Genomic DNA, 12,663 nt, shown 5'->3' with positions numbered 1-12,663 from the left:
AATGATCTATTTTGAATACTGTCCCCTGTTGAAAATAAATAGTTGTTCTTTTAACAGAAATCGACTGTGCAATGCTTTAATTTGTGGATAATTTTCAGCAAACAACAAAACAAAACAGCCAGCGTACACGAAATGGCGAACAGGTGGGTTCTGACGTGTCAATCACCCGATCCTCGGGAATGTTCACTTGGCAGTGGGTAGGGCTCATTATCCAGGGAGGTTGGGCTGCAGCACAGGCACATACGAGGCGATCCGATTCCCGCTCTTCAAAGATCGTCCTTCATGCAATATGCATCCCAATCAATCAAGGATATTTGTCCCGATCAGGAGAGGCGGGGCCCGCCCATCTCCGTCCACAAATAGAGGAGAAAGCAAAAAAAGGAGCGTATTTTATTCATATTAAACCATTTTACTGAATACACAAACCATAGCATACTTTTGGGATGACACACAAAATGCAACGCTGCTTTACTCACTTTAAAGAAAACAAATAATCTGAACAAGTTTGCATGTTTTGGGGGCACTTAACAGCAATGTTAAATAACAGCGAAGGGCAAACAAATCATGTTAGATAACAGAAAGTGGCTTTCTGCGATTTCTGTTCGCCTGGTGCCTCGAAGATGAAAATTACTCGTTTCGCCCATTGGGAGGCTTTGTTTGAATATAGCGACCAATCGGAGCATGGCATGGCTTCCTGTGATCGGAAGATGTCCTTGTTTTGATGGGATCCTCACCAAAAATGCCATATCCTTCTCTGATCAGAAAAATGTCCCTGATGAAGAGTCCTTGATCAAGGATCATATTTAGCTGCGGCTCCTGTGGCTGCTATGGCTGTGGTGTGATCCGAAAATCCTTAATCCTTAATGGAATCCCGATCCAGGCTCATACAAAACAAATGACAACAACTCAAAGTTGCCTCGAAACTCTTACCGGTTGGCGCCAAATTCAAATCGGTCTTTGTTTTGTAACAATTAGATATACTTTATTTTGATTCAAAAACAAATGGTTGCATACATTCACATTAATGCCCCGATCCTGTTTCGTTTCACTTTCGCCTGTTTGTAAATAATTCTTGTGGCCTTTGCATTTGGGTTATGCAGTCGTTGAATATAACACTTATAAAATCATTTCATATGATCGATCGCTTACATAAAATAATATATATCATACAGTCGTTGACATTGTGTTTGCTTCGTGCATTCACTTAGGAGTATTTTGACAAAGATTCGAGACATAGTTACTAGATTACTAGACACAGATTCTGCCGAGATCTCTCCCAGCATTCGGCATTCAGCAACAAAAAAAAAAGAACTAAAACACGGCCTGCAGCGGCTTGTCGGTCTGTGCACTGAGGCATTAACTAAGCTAGCTAAACTACACTGATACAGGCTGTCTGGCTAGCCAGCACTGGTCGTCTGCAGGAGCAGTTCCGCAGCCACCTCGAGGCTCCAGTTGCTCTGCTGCAGGGCCTGCTCGCACTGACCCCTGCCGGCCACGCCCAGTCGCGACAGCTGGTCGATCTTGTAGTGGCGCGTGCCCAGCGACACATCACCGCCGGCTGCCCGCAGCGCATTGCGCACCTCCTGTTCGATGGCCGCGCTGCCAAGCTCCTGCAGCATCTGCTGGAGTTTCTCCTGCTCGCGGCCATAGTCCGAGGGAACGGGGGCGTACAGCTGGTGGGCTCCCTCCCGATCCTGGAGGTGCTGCTGGCGCATTTTCTCCATCCGCCTGTGGATTTGTTGGGCTGAGAGCGGCGGCGGAGCCAGGGGAGCTGGTCGATGCGGTCGAAGGTAATCATCGAGAGTGACCTCATCGTAGATCGCGGGCCCACTGCCATTTGGTACCTGTCCATAGTAGGTTGATCCAGCAGTGCTGGCCGCCACTGCATCATAGAGCGAGGCGGAAGAGGCGTACACATTGTTCTTTGGGGCCACCACGCGATTGGATATGGCCACGAACGAATGGTTCGTCTCGGGCTGCTGCTGCTGCTGAAGATGGTTCTGATATAACTGCTCCTCTGCCTGCTCTGCTGGCGGCTGGGCGTAGTACTCCGAAGGCGTTGCGGCCACTTGCTCGTACCAGATGCGATTCACCACACTTTGGGTGGATGCGACGGCCGCGGCTGCCTCCACGTTGTTCTGCTTGGGCGAAGTATTCGACGAAGGGCTGGAATGATTCGAAGTGGCGCATCCGTTCTTGAGGGGCGTGAGATTTTGTTTGTACACCATATCCTTGTTGGCATACACTTGCGTGGAATTGCGTTGGTACTCCTCCTGGGCCCTGTTCTGGCCATTGCTGTACATGTCCTTCTCCAGCTCGGCAATGAATGACTTGTCCAACAATACGCTCTCAGGGGCAGGAGCCAGTGTTTCTGGCAACAGCTCCACGGGGAGACTGGCAATTGCGGTGACTGGTTCGGTCCTTTCCAGCGAGAGATTACTGAGATTCAACTGCATGGCTGCCGACTCTAGGGCAGGCATGTTCTCCTTATTCGAGCTGGAACCGCCAAAGAGGCTCTTCCTCACCGACGGACTATTATAGATGGGGACCGGCGACTGGGCCGCCCCCAGAGATTGGTTTAGATTCGAGTAGAGTGTCACTGATCTTTCCAGGCTGCTGGTGTCGAAGGGATCCCGCTCCCTGACTGGCGTCGACTGCTGCTGGTGCAGCTCCCGCTTCTGGGCAAACTCCATCGTGTTGGAATAAGTGGGCGGCATTTGGTATGGAGGCGGCTGCAGGCGTCCCGGCGAGGCAGTTTGGTTGGCTGGATCGAACTCGAATTGTGCCTGGTCATCGAAAAATGTTGGTGATACATTCAGCGATCCTTCGACGTCACAGAATGTGGGCACATCTATGGGGGCATCCAGTAAACAGAAGGAGCTGTCCATCTGCATGGATGAGGTGTCGCCTCCGGCTCCTAGGGGTCGCACCTCCGGCGATATATCAACGAGTATTCCCTCCTGCTGGAACTGCGGCGGCGGCGGACGCTGCGGACCACCAACTGCCACACCTGTAGCCTTCCCTACAGAACCCTTTTGCTTCACAGCATTGCGTCGCTGCAGTCCGGCTGAATCGTTGATTAGCTTGTTGTAGGCAAACTGCTTGCTGGTCGTTGACTTGCGTTCCTTGGCATGACTCTGGTTCGACAGGGAGGCGCACTTTCGCTGACGCTCCTCTCCGTTGGCGATGGCCCCGGCTCCACCACCCCAGCAGAAGCCGAACGGGGAGCCGTTGCCGGCACTGCTACGCATCACCACATCGCCGGTAGAGGCCACCTTGCGCTGTTCCAGCAAGTTTCTCGGGAAGATGCCAATCTCGTATGTGCGCTGGTTTTGACCCTTGATCAGTTTCAGCTCGGGCCGTCCATCGATGATGGCAATGATATCGCCAGCCTCGATTTTCAGCCCCTTCGAGTCGTGAAAGACGCGCGCGGCTCGCATCAGCGGCGGCGACATGCTGACCAGGTATTCTCTGCAAAGGATTAAGGGGGATTAACTGGGATCCCTGGAATCTGTAAAACACTTTTTACTCACTTGAGGGCCGCAAAGGTTGGACGCTCTGCCGGGGTCTTGTCCCAGCACTGCAGCATCATGGCGTAGACATCCGGCGGACACGCATCGGGCTGATGCAGACGCTCGCCCTCGCGATCGATTTTCCTTAGGATTTGAGATCCATTTAAGCCCACCCAGGGATCCTCGCCGAAGCTAAACATCTCCCACAGGGTCACGCCGAACATCCAAGTGTCGGAGGCATGCGAGAACTGTCGGAAGCGCAGCGATTCCGGGGCACACCATGGGAAGGGGACCTTCTTGTGCTCCGACATGACGTAGCAGTCGTCCTCCTGGGGCAGAGCGCGCATAAGGCCAAAGTCTCCGATTTTGATCTTGTTTCCAGCGGCCAGAAGCACATTGCGGCAGGCGAGGTCGCGATGCAGGAAGCGCTTCTGCTCCAGGTATGCCATTCCAGTCACGATCTGAACGGACCAGTTCCAGATGTGGGTGAGAGCCGTGTGCCGGCACTGCTTGCGCAGCGTGTCCAGCAGGGAGCCCCGCTCGGCCAGCTCCGTGATCATCATCATGGGCTGGGACAGCACCACGCCGTACAGCCGCACCAGATTGGAGTGATCCAGGGCGTGCATGGCCTGCACCTCGCGGAAGAAGTCATCGATTATGCCCGGCTGGGTGAGATTATCCGACTTTAGCACCTTCACGGCCACCGGTATAACCTTGCCCGCCGGCGAAGCGCTCCACTCGCCGCGTCTCACAACCCCGAAGGAGCCGTCGCCCAGCTTCAGGCCCATGGTGATGTCCTTCTCATGGATAAGGCAGGTCAGCTGCGTGCCATTGCCCTGTGTCGAGTCCCGGGTGGCGGAGGCCTGCTTCTTAGACGAGGGCTGCTTGCCGCCACCAATCAGCTTGGACAGGATATTCTTGCGCCACTGATGTGCCTTCTTTTTGCGCACCGCCTCCAACAAGCGTCGTATGGCGGGCTTGCCCAGTCCACACCGCACCAGATCTTCGTCATGTACATAGTCGAAGTGGGGCAGGCGCGATACCTGGAGATCGTCGCGTATCCGCTCCAGGAACTGCTCCAGCTGTACCTCGCGCAGCAGATCCTCCAACCAGGCCGTTTCGCTATGCCCGCCATCGACGACGGAAGGCGAGGCCATATTCTAAACAAAAACAAATATAAAAATTTGAAAACTATCTCCACGATAAGCTGGGATAAGGATAGACTATGTGTTCTGTCGGCCAGAACCGGGAAAGGTCTCGCAAAATACGCTTTTGGGGAAATATCAATTCTCAATGCCCTCGCACTGAGAAGGTGGCGCAAGAACGCGAGCTGCTTTGAGCTGACGTCACACATGTGAGACTAAAAAGTTCATTAAATCGCCACTTCTTTTTACAAAACAGAAAATGCATAATGCTTTGGAATAATGAATGCATACATGACGTCACACAGTGAATATTCGAAGCCAAAGCTCCACACGGCGTCACCTCCCAAAACAGTGAGTGCAGCGTGATTCGAATCGGAATTGCACAGAGCAGTTCTGCGGTCGACGTCGCTGCTGCTGCTGTCAATGAGGCGGGAATTGCGGTGTGTGTGTGTGCACGTGTGTTTGTGTGTGTGTCAGGGCAAAAGATAAACGGAACGGGAATATGGGTGAGAGCTTGAACTCTGACGCGTGCTCAAGTGGAGTTTATTTATAGAGAGATAAGCAGGCAGGCGGCAGGCAAGCGGAGGTGGAGACGGGGGAATGAAATAGATAGTTTGAGCAGCCCAGGGGGATCGGATCGGATTATGTGGAAAGGCGTGAGCAGTTATGGTTGTTACTGGAAAGACCTTTATGTGTGTATTTTTAGTAACTGAGTCAACTGATTACAGACGTTACAAGCCCATGCCCCTGCCATTCCGAGGTAATACTTGGAACACAACGCTTAGTGGTTGACGACAGTTTGAGTAATTGTTCAGGCGGAAACTTGAATTTGAATAGCGGATGCGTCGGACAGCAACAACGCCCCATTGAGAGCAGGTTTTACTATGTCATTCGTTAGCGATCCCACCCCAAAAAATCGCAGCAGTTGCGTTGGCATTGTTATTGTTGCGCGTATTTCGAAACATTTGTTCCACTCCCGAGGGTATAAAGGATGGCTGGACACTCACCCAAGCTGCAGATGTGCAAATTCGGTTGATTTTGAGAGACAGCTGCAGCTGCGGAGCAGTACAGTGGCCGCAGCGGCGGCGGCAGCGAAGCGTTTTTTGCTGCTTCCGTTGGCTGCTGCACTCTGCTAAACTTCCTGTCTGGACTGGAACAGGTTGCCCAAGACAAAAGAGACCACGATGAACGATGATAATGATGTTGGAGATGTGAAATTCAATATGCGAGAGCCAGCCAAGCAGGCAGCCGCAGCAGCAGGCGCAAGGTGAAGGACGTCGACGCAGACGTTGCCGTCGCCGTCACAGCCGCCGTTGGTGTTTTGTGAGATTGGGTGCTTGTGTGTGTGGGTTCGTGTGCGTACGTTGCTTTGTTTACACTCCTCGCCAAATGAGCAGCTGGCAGCGCTGTTGAATTTGTATACGAAAAGTAGCCATCACGACGACGCTACGCTGATGCCGCCATCGCCGCCGCGGATGAAGCAAGAAAACACTTTAATATTAATTTAGTGAGCAGCGCGCCCGCCGCCACACACAGCACCACACAAAAAACAATGAGTCCGCTTTCAACAGCTACTTTTCCGCACGCCCAGCTCCCTCCCCCGCTGTCGTCACACGTTTTTGCACAATTTTCTATCTGTATTGTATTGTTGCAGTTGCTGTGTGCACAGTGGTGTATTTGTGTGCGTATGAGAAAATTTAAATGCACGAAAAAGCAGCAACGCAAAATAATGTTAGCCACTCGGTCTCACAAACGAATCGATTGGATAACTGCAATTTCTGCTCCACTTGAAAATTAACTTGTTTCAGAATTATATTCCAGTGCAGATGCAATAAAACACGGATTGAACCTTTTTTAATTTGCGATTGAAAATGCGCGACAGCGAAACGGAGCTTGGTTTTTGTACTTCCTTCTCGCTCGCCCCGTAGCAGCTGACAGCGAAACAGAGGAATCGATAAACGATAGCAGACTAAGCAGAGTTGCACTGAAGCATATGTTCGGGCGCTTCGCAGCGATTGGCAAATAATTGTTGAATACACGTGCGATTGGTTTTACTTGCAGTTGGTTTTATTTTAATGGTTAAACTGTGCTAATTTCCTACTAAAAACATGCCGGCAGCAGTGGCTACAGGTGTGCAGATAAACGGGCCATTGAAGAACAAGAAAATTGTGTTCGACGATGCAGGAGAGGCCGTGGCCAAGCCAAACAAAAAGGAGCGCCCACAGAAACCAAAAAAGCAGCACCAGGCACAACAACGCAATGGCCAGGCGAAGAAACCCCAAAGAATTACCTTTGACGATGACGGCGACGGCGAAGTCGAGGAGCGGAAACCTTGGCAGAAAAACCATCAAAAGGAGCACGGGCATGGCTTCCAAGGTGGTAAGAAACCCCAGAAAATAAAGTTCGGCGATGACGGCGAAGTCGAGGAGCAGCAACCGTGGAAGAAAAACCACCAAAAGGAAAACGGCTTCGAAAAAGCCAAGAAACCCCAGAAAATAAAGTTTGGTGATGACGGCGAAGCGGCTGATAAGACTAAGAAGCCGCAGCGTATAAAGTTTGATGAAGATGGAGCTGAGAAGGAGGCCTCCGACTCCGAAGAAGACAGTGAGGGCGAGCTAGAAAAGCAGGCCAGCTTCATGAAGCGCAGCAAACACCAGTCGCAGGCTGACGAGGAGGAGGAGTCTCAAAAGAAGTGGTACCAAGTGGTATGTTGGGTCCATAACAAAAAAGCAAGTTATAAATCCTGGCTCCATTCCGTCCTTAGCATCCGGACTACCCCAGCAGCGAGGAGGTGCTGGACATGAAGGACAACGAGCAGCTGGAGTTGTTCAATCTCTGCAAGAATGCCTTCGAGACGGATAAGACGACATTTAACAGGCGTAAGTCATTTCCATTTACTATCGTCCCTCCTGTAACTCGAATCTTATCCCCACAGGCAATCCCTCGGATGTCCGCTGGCTGCAAACGGCCCTCCACAAGGGCACAGCCAAAGATCGAGCCAATTCCGGGGCCCTGCTGGTGACCAGCAATCCCCTGGGCAACCTGGAAGCCTTGTCCAATCTAATAAGCTTCTGCAAGATATCCAACAAGGCCAGCAACGATGTGATCGCTGTACTCACAGACCTGTGGCAGGAGGTGCTCTTGCCGCCCAACAGGAAGCTGCTCTCGATACACACACGCGGAGCAGACTGGAAGAAGCTGCGGAAAGACGATACGCTGCGCGAGCAGCAGCAGCGTCGCATCTATTCGTATTGGTACTTTGAGAACGAGCTGAAAGACCAGTACCATGAGTTCCTCAAGAATGTGATGCAGGGTCTGCAGACGGGACAGGAGCACAACAAGAATGCTTCGATCGTGGCCGCGGCACGACTCCTCTCGTATGCCCCAGAGAAGGAACAAATGCTGCTCACGATGCTGGTGAACAAGCTGGGCGATCCCATTGCCAAGATAGCCTCCAAGGCGCTGCATCACCTCAGCGATGTGGCCCAACGCCACCCAAACATGTGCGGCGTCATCGTGGCCGAGGCGGAGAAACTGCTTTTCCGCAACAATATCTCGGAGCGGGCACAGCACTTTGCCCTCTGTTTCCTGTCCAGCATCGCGCCATCCGGACGTCCGGAGGTGTGCACCAAGTTGGTCAACATATGCTTTGCCCTGTTCAAAGTCCTCGTCCAGAAGGGAGCCGTCAACAACCGCACCATGCAGGCCATTTTGAGGTGCCTGCAAAAGGCCATTGCGGAGGCCCAGCCTGCGAAGGGCAGCGATGGGGAGCTGCTCAACAAGGAGATGCAGGACACCATCTACCGACTCGTCCACTTGGCCGACATACGTGTCTCAGTGCAGACCCTTGGCCTCCTGCTGCAACTGGTCACAGTTAAAACGGAGAAATCGGATCGATTCTACAATGCGCTGTACGTAAAGCTGCTGGACCTGAACCTCATCAATGTGGGCGGCAAGACGGCGGCACAGCTCCTCCACATTGTCCACCGTGCCATCCACATAGACAGCCATGTGGCGAGGGCCCAGGCCTTTGTGAAGCGTCTCCTCCAGGTGACACTCTACGCACCTCCACAAATTGCCGCCGGCTGTCTGATTGTCCTGCACAAGCTGTTGCGCATGCGCCAGGAGCTCATCGGAGGCATTGGAGCCACCGATGAAGTGAGTTCTCTAAAGACAGTCCTGCCAGAGGATGGAGACCTGGACAGGTTTGGCAGCGATGCCGAAGACGAAGTCAAGGAAGAAGCAGACGAGCTACAGCCAGAGGTAAAGACGGAAGCTGTCAAGTCGAAGGTGGTCAATATCGATTCCTGCAAATACGATCCGTATCATCGTGTGCCCGCTTTTGCGGGAGCTGCCTACACTCTGCGCCATGAGCTGCTGCTTCTGCGTCAGCACTACCATCCCACGGTCCAGGTCTTTGCCGAACAGATCCTCGAGCGTGAGTAACAATAGGGACTCTCTTTGTTTTTTTTAATTCATAGCTTAATCACCCGCAGAGAAACGCATCGATTACTATGGGGATCCTCTGCGAGATTTCGGACTGCCGCATTTCCTAGAGCGTTTCGCCTTCAAAAATCCCAAGAAGCTGGATGCGCCCCAGGCGGAGAGCGCCGCTGTGGCCCACAAGCGCTATATGGCGCAAGGAGGCCGCGGCAAGCCAGTCAAGTCGCTGACGAAGGCCAACTGCACGGAGGACGAGATGTTTATTCTCAACTTCTTGGAGCATAAGCGCAGGCAGGCGGAGATTGTGGCCCAGAGCAAGAAGCAGAGGGAGGTAAAGAAGGATGAGGACGATGATGGAGAGCAGGGCGATGAGTACCTGAAGGAGGGCGAGGTGGATGACGACGAGTTCGAGGCGTATCTGGATGGGTATTTTGGCAAGAAGTTCAAAGAGGGCGCCGCTGCCGAGGAGGATGAGAATGAGCTGAACTTCCTCGAGGAGCTCGGCGGCGAGATGCAGTCTGAGAAGTCCAAGAAAAAGGACAAAAAGAGGAAGCTGGGGGCCGATAAGCACGAGGAGGACATGGACGAGATCGACGATGACTGGGGCGATGATAATCTGGGTGAAGAGGATGAAGATGACGAAGTGTCGGGCGCTGGCGGAGATCAGTCCGACGATGAGACTGGCTCGATTGACTTGCAGCCCCTGGACGATGATGATGGTGACGACGACGATGCGGGTTCAATTTCTGAAGGCGACCAAGCCTCCGATGCAGAGGATGACAGCGATTCCAGCGACGCTCCCGAGAGCCCAGACGATGATGACGACGACGATGAGGATTCGCCGCCCAAGTCGAAGAAATCCCGCAAGGAGGAAGTCAATATGGTGGATGGACGCAGCTTCGCCAAGACCCTCAAACAGAGCCACGGTAAGATTGGTACAGTTTTCGATCCGATCCGATATTCATCTGGTATTCTTTTCCTTTATCTTTCCGCCTTGCAGATATGTCCTCGCTGTTTGCAGCTGCTGATGAGTTCTCGTCATTGATGGAGGAAACGGCCAAGGTCAAGGGACAGGGCACCAGCAACGCCGTCTACAACAAGGACAAATCCTCCGACAAGCAAATCAAATGGGAGGAGAAACGCCGCTCCAATAGCAAAACCTACACAGGCAAAAGGTCTTCCGGCAAACCAGCGGCCAAAGGAGGCAAGCCACAGAAACCAGGCAAGAAGCGGAAGCATTAGCTGCACAGAATACAGCTCCGAGGAGATTACAAAAAACCTACCAACTGCAGCAATAAATATTTTTTTTGCATTTTGTATAAGTTGAGGCAAGTCTTTAAATGGGCACAAGTGGAGCTGGAGCTGCACCTGAAGCTACTCCCATTGAAGAATTCAAATAAAAGATCGTTTCGTTCTTACCCAGACGCAGCTTGGGGTGCTTCTCCTTCTGCAGCATTAAATAAATAACTATATATAGTGTTACAGTCCTTATCCACCACTCGGTTTTTTTCTTATCTTTAAAATTGTGAGTACCGCGTATAAAACGTTCATCGATATGGGATCTTTGAATATATCACAGCTGGCTCCTGTGTAGCTATTAGCAATGGAACTACCAACGGTGGCTGCTACCAAAGCTTGATGCTATGAAACTGTGTTTTTACGAAGAAACACACCGGTATGGTACTTCTACATTAATTATCTACATGCATTCTACATGAGTTACATGCCAGTGTTGCTAACGCATTTCGTCAGCTGTTTCAATGGGTCACAAAAAAGTAAACAAACACACAGTTTTACAGCGCATCGTTTTTACACTTAAAAACATTATATATAAGGAGGGCCCGATCTGGTTAGACTGGAAACATACGTCGGCCGTTTACAGACTGTTCGAGATCAAAAAGCGCACGCGTGTAATGCATGATTGGTGCCATAAATATCAGAGACAATATCAATAAACGAGAATGTTGACCGCCCGTCAGGAGGGTGTCTGCACGCCAGGTTTCTGCGACTGCACCTTCCCCAACTGTATCGAAGTGACCAACCACAAGGGCCTTATCCCCGACCTGGTCAAGTGTCGATGCGGTGAGGATATCGAGGGCAATGTCCGCCCCTGGAAGTGGTATCCATCCGAGGAGTCGGACGCCCTCATCAGTGATCGGGACATTGTATTCCATCCCACCTTCAGCCAGGGTACAGCGATAGTGCGCGGCGATCGACCCCTGAAGTCGGGCATGGTGCACTTCTGGGAGATGCGCGTCATCACAGCGCTGGCCGGCACAGATGTGGTGAGTCTTGAGAAGCATAATCCCAGATGCCCAGATCGCCTGGCCTGACAACTAGTTGGGTGAGATGAATGTCAGTCAAAGTCGCTGATAGGAAGGCCTCAAAATAGCACACTCTGGCTTCTGTTGGTCTCGCTCCACTCCACACCTCCACCCGTTTTGTGGATTACAGATTAAAATGCACAGCGCAGGGCGTTGATAAGATAAGACACAGAGGAAGAGAAGAGTGCATATGAGGAAATCTCTAGACAAGCCACAGCCCAACTATGTGACTGATAAGCCGCACCGCACAAAAGTTCAATGTAAACAATTATTAAACTCAAATCCCGATTCCCTTTCCCATCTCCCCCCCTTCTCCCATAGATGTTCGGCATAGGAACGGAGAGCGTTAATCTGGGGCAATTCAAGTTTCACTTTGTCTCTGCCTTGGGCACCAATGCCCAGTCCTGGGGCTTCTCCTACTCGGGCAAGGTGCAGCATTGCGGCGAGCAGCTGCCCTACGGCCAGAAGTTCTCCCAGGGCTGTCTGATCGGTGTCCAGCTGGACCGGACGCGGGGCCATCTGGAGTTCTATCTGAATCGGCGAGCGCTCGGCGTGGCCTATACCAACGTGCCCATGGATCCAGATGTCCGCATATATCCCATGGTCTGCTCCACGGCTGCCAAATCGGTGATAAGGCTGATTAATTGCACCTCTCAGCCGGTGACGCTGCAGCTGCGATCCTTTCAAGCCCTGTCGAAGCAGCCGCAGATTCTCTCCGAGCTCCGTCAAATGCCAGGACTGAAGAGTATCCTGGCCTCGTACTGGTTCCTGGCCCCGCCAGTGCGCTACTCGCGCAGATCGCAGGAGAACGAGCTGGATCTTGGCGATGAGGCGGTGCTGTCCAGCTCCAAGGTGCGTCTCGGCCGCAAGCACAAGTACAGAGGTAAGCGATTGGCGGTGGTGCTGATTGGAGGTGACGTTTCCAGTCCACTGAGCAGACGAGCACTGAGCACTCATCCATTTCCATTTACAGAATCTGACGATACAAACATTGACGAGGAGGACTTGTATGCCAATGCCCACAAGATTCCACTGCGGCGTAATGACAGCGGCGACGAGGAGTGTGGTGCCAGCACCGGCGCCACTTCTGTCCACGATCTGTGCGACGAATATTTCCATTACTTGCTCTAGAAATATGTTAGTTATGCATTTATTTATAGTAATTATATGTATATGTATCTGTATATGTATAGTACTGCTGTTTGAGAATGAACGTTTGGTACTAAATGAATCATCGAC

General features: G+C 52.0%; 3 protein-coding genes across 3 annotated transcripts; 2 read left to right on the top strand and 1 right to left on the bottom strand.

Moving 5' to 3' along the window:
- Positions 1-956: 956 nt before the first annotated feature.
- LOC6601877 lies at positions 957-5,766 on the bottom strand. The gene is made up of 3 exons (XM_026993530.1): positions 5,665-5,766; positions 3,534-4,672; positions 957-3,471 (listed from the first exon to the last, which is right to left on the bottom strand). Exons 2-3 carry the CDS (start codon positions 4,667-4,669, stop codon positions 1,398-1,400), a joined length of 3,210 nt encoding a protein of 1,069 aa, XP_026849331.1. The 5' UTR covers positions 4,670-4,672; positions 5,665-5,766; the 3' UTR covers positions 957-1,397.
- Positions 5,767-6,713: 947 nt separating this feature from the next.
- Positions 6,714-10,591, top strand: LOC6601876 (uncharacterized protein F23B12.7). The gene is made up of 5 exons (XM_026993538.1): positions 6,714-7,362; positions 7,422-7,536; positions 7,593-9,095; positions 9,154-10,026; positions 10,101-10,591. The coding sequence occupies exons 1-5, from the start codon at positions 6,766-6,768 to the stop codon at positions 10,340-10,342; spliced, it is 3,330 nt and encodes a 1,109-aa protein (XP_026849339.1). The 5' UTR covers positions 6,714-6,765; the 3' UTR covers positions 10,343-10,591.
- Positions 10,592-10,936: 345 nt separating this feature from the next.
- Positions 10,937-12,608, top strand: LOC6601874 (SPRY domain-containing SOCS box protein 3). Its single transcript, XM_002026887.2, has 3 exons — positions 10,937-11,385; positions 11,746-12,307; positions 12,398-12,608. Exons 1-3 carry the CDS (start codon positions 11,062-11,064, stop codon positions 12,553-12,555), a joined length of 1,044 nt encoding a protein of 347 aa, XP_002026923.2. The 5' UTR covers positions 10,937-11,061; the 3' UTR covers positions 12,556-12,608.
- Positions 12,609-12,663: the final 55 nt, after the last annotated feature.

The sequence above is a fragment of the Drosophila persimilis genome, unplaced genomic scaffold (genome assembly GCF_003286085.1).
Source record: "Drosophila persimilis strain 14011-0111.01,24,50 unplaced genomic scaffold, DperRS2 tig00000856-arrow-arrow-pilon, whole genome shotgun sequence".
In the NCBI taxonomy this organism is placed as follows: domain Eukaryota; kingdom Metazoa; phylum Arthropoda; class Insecta; order Diptera; family Drosophilidae; genus Drosophila; species Drosophila persimilis.
This window is presented reverse-complemented; position numbering and strand designations above follow the sequence as displayed.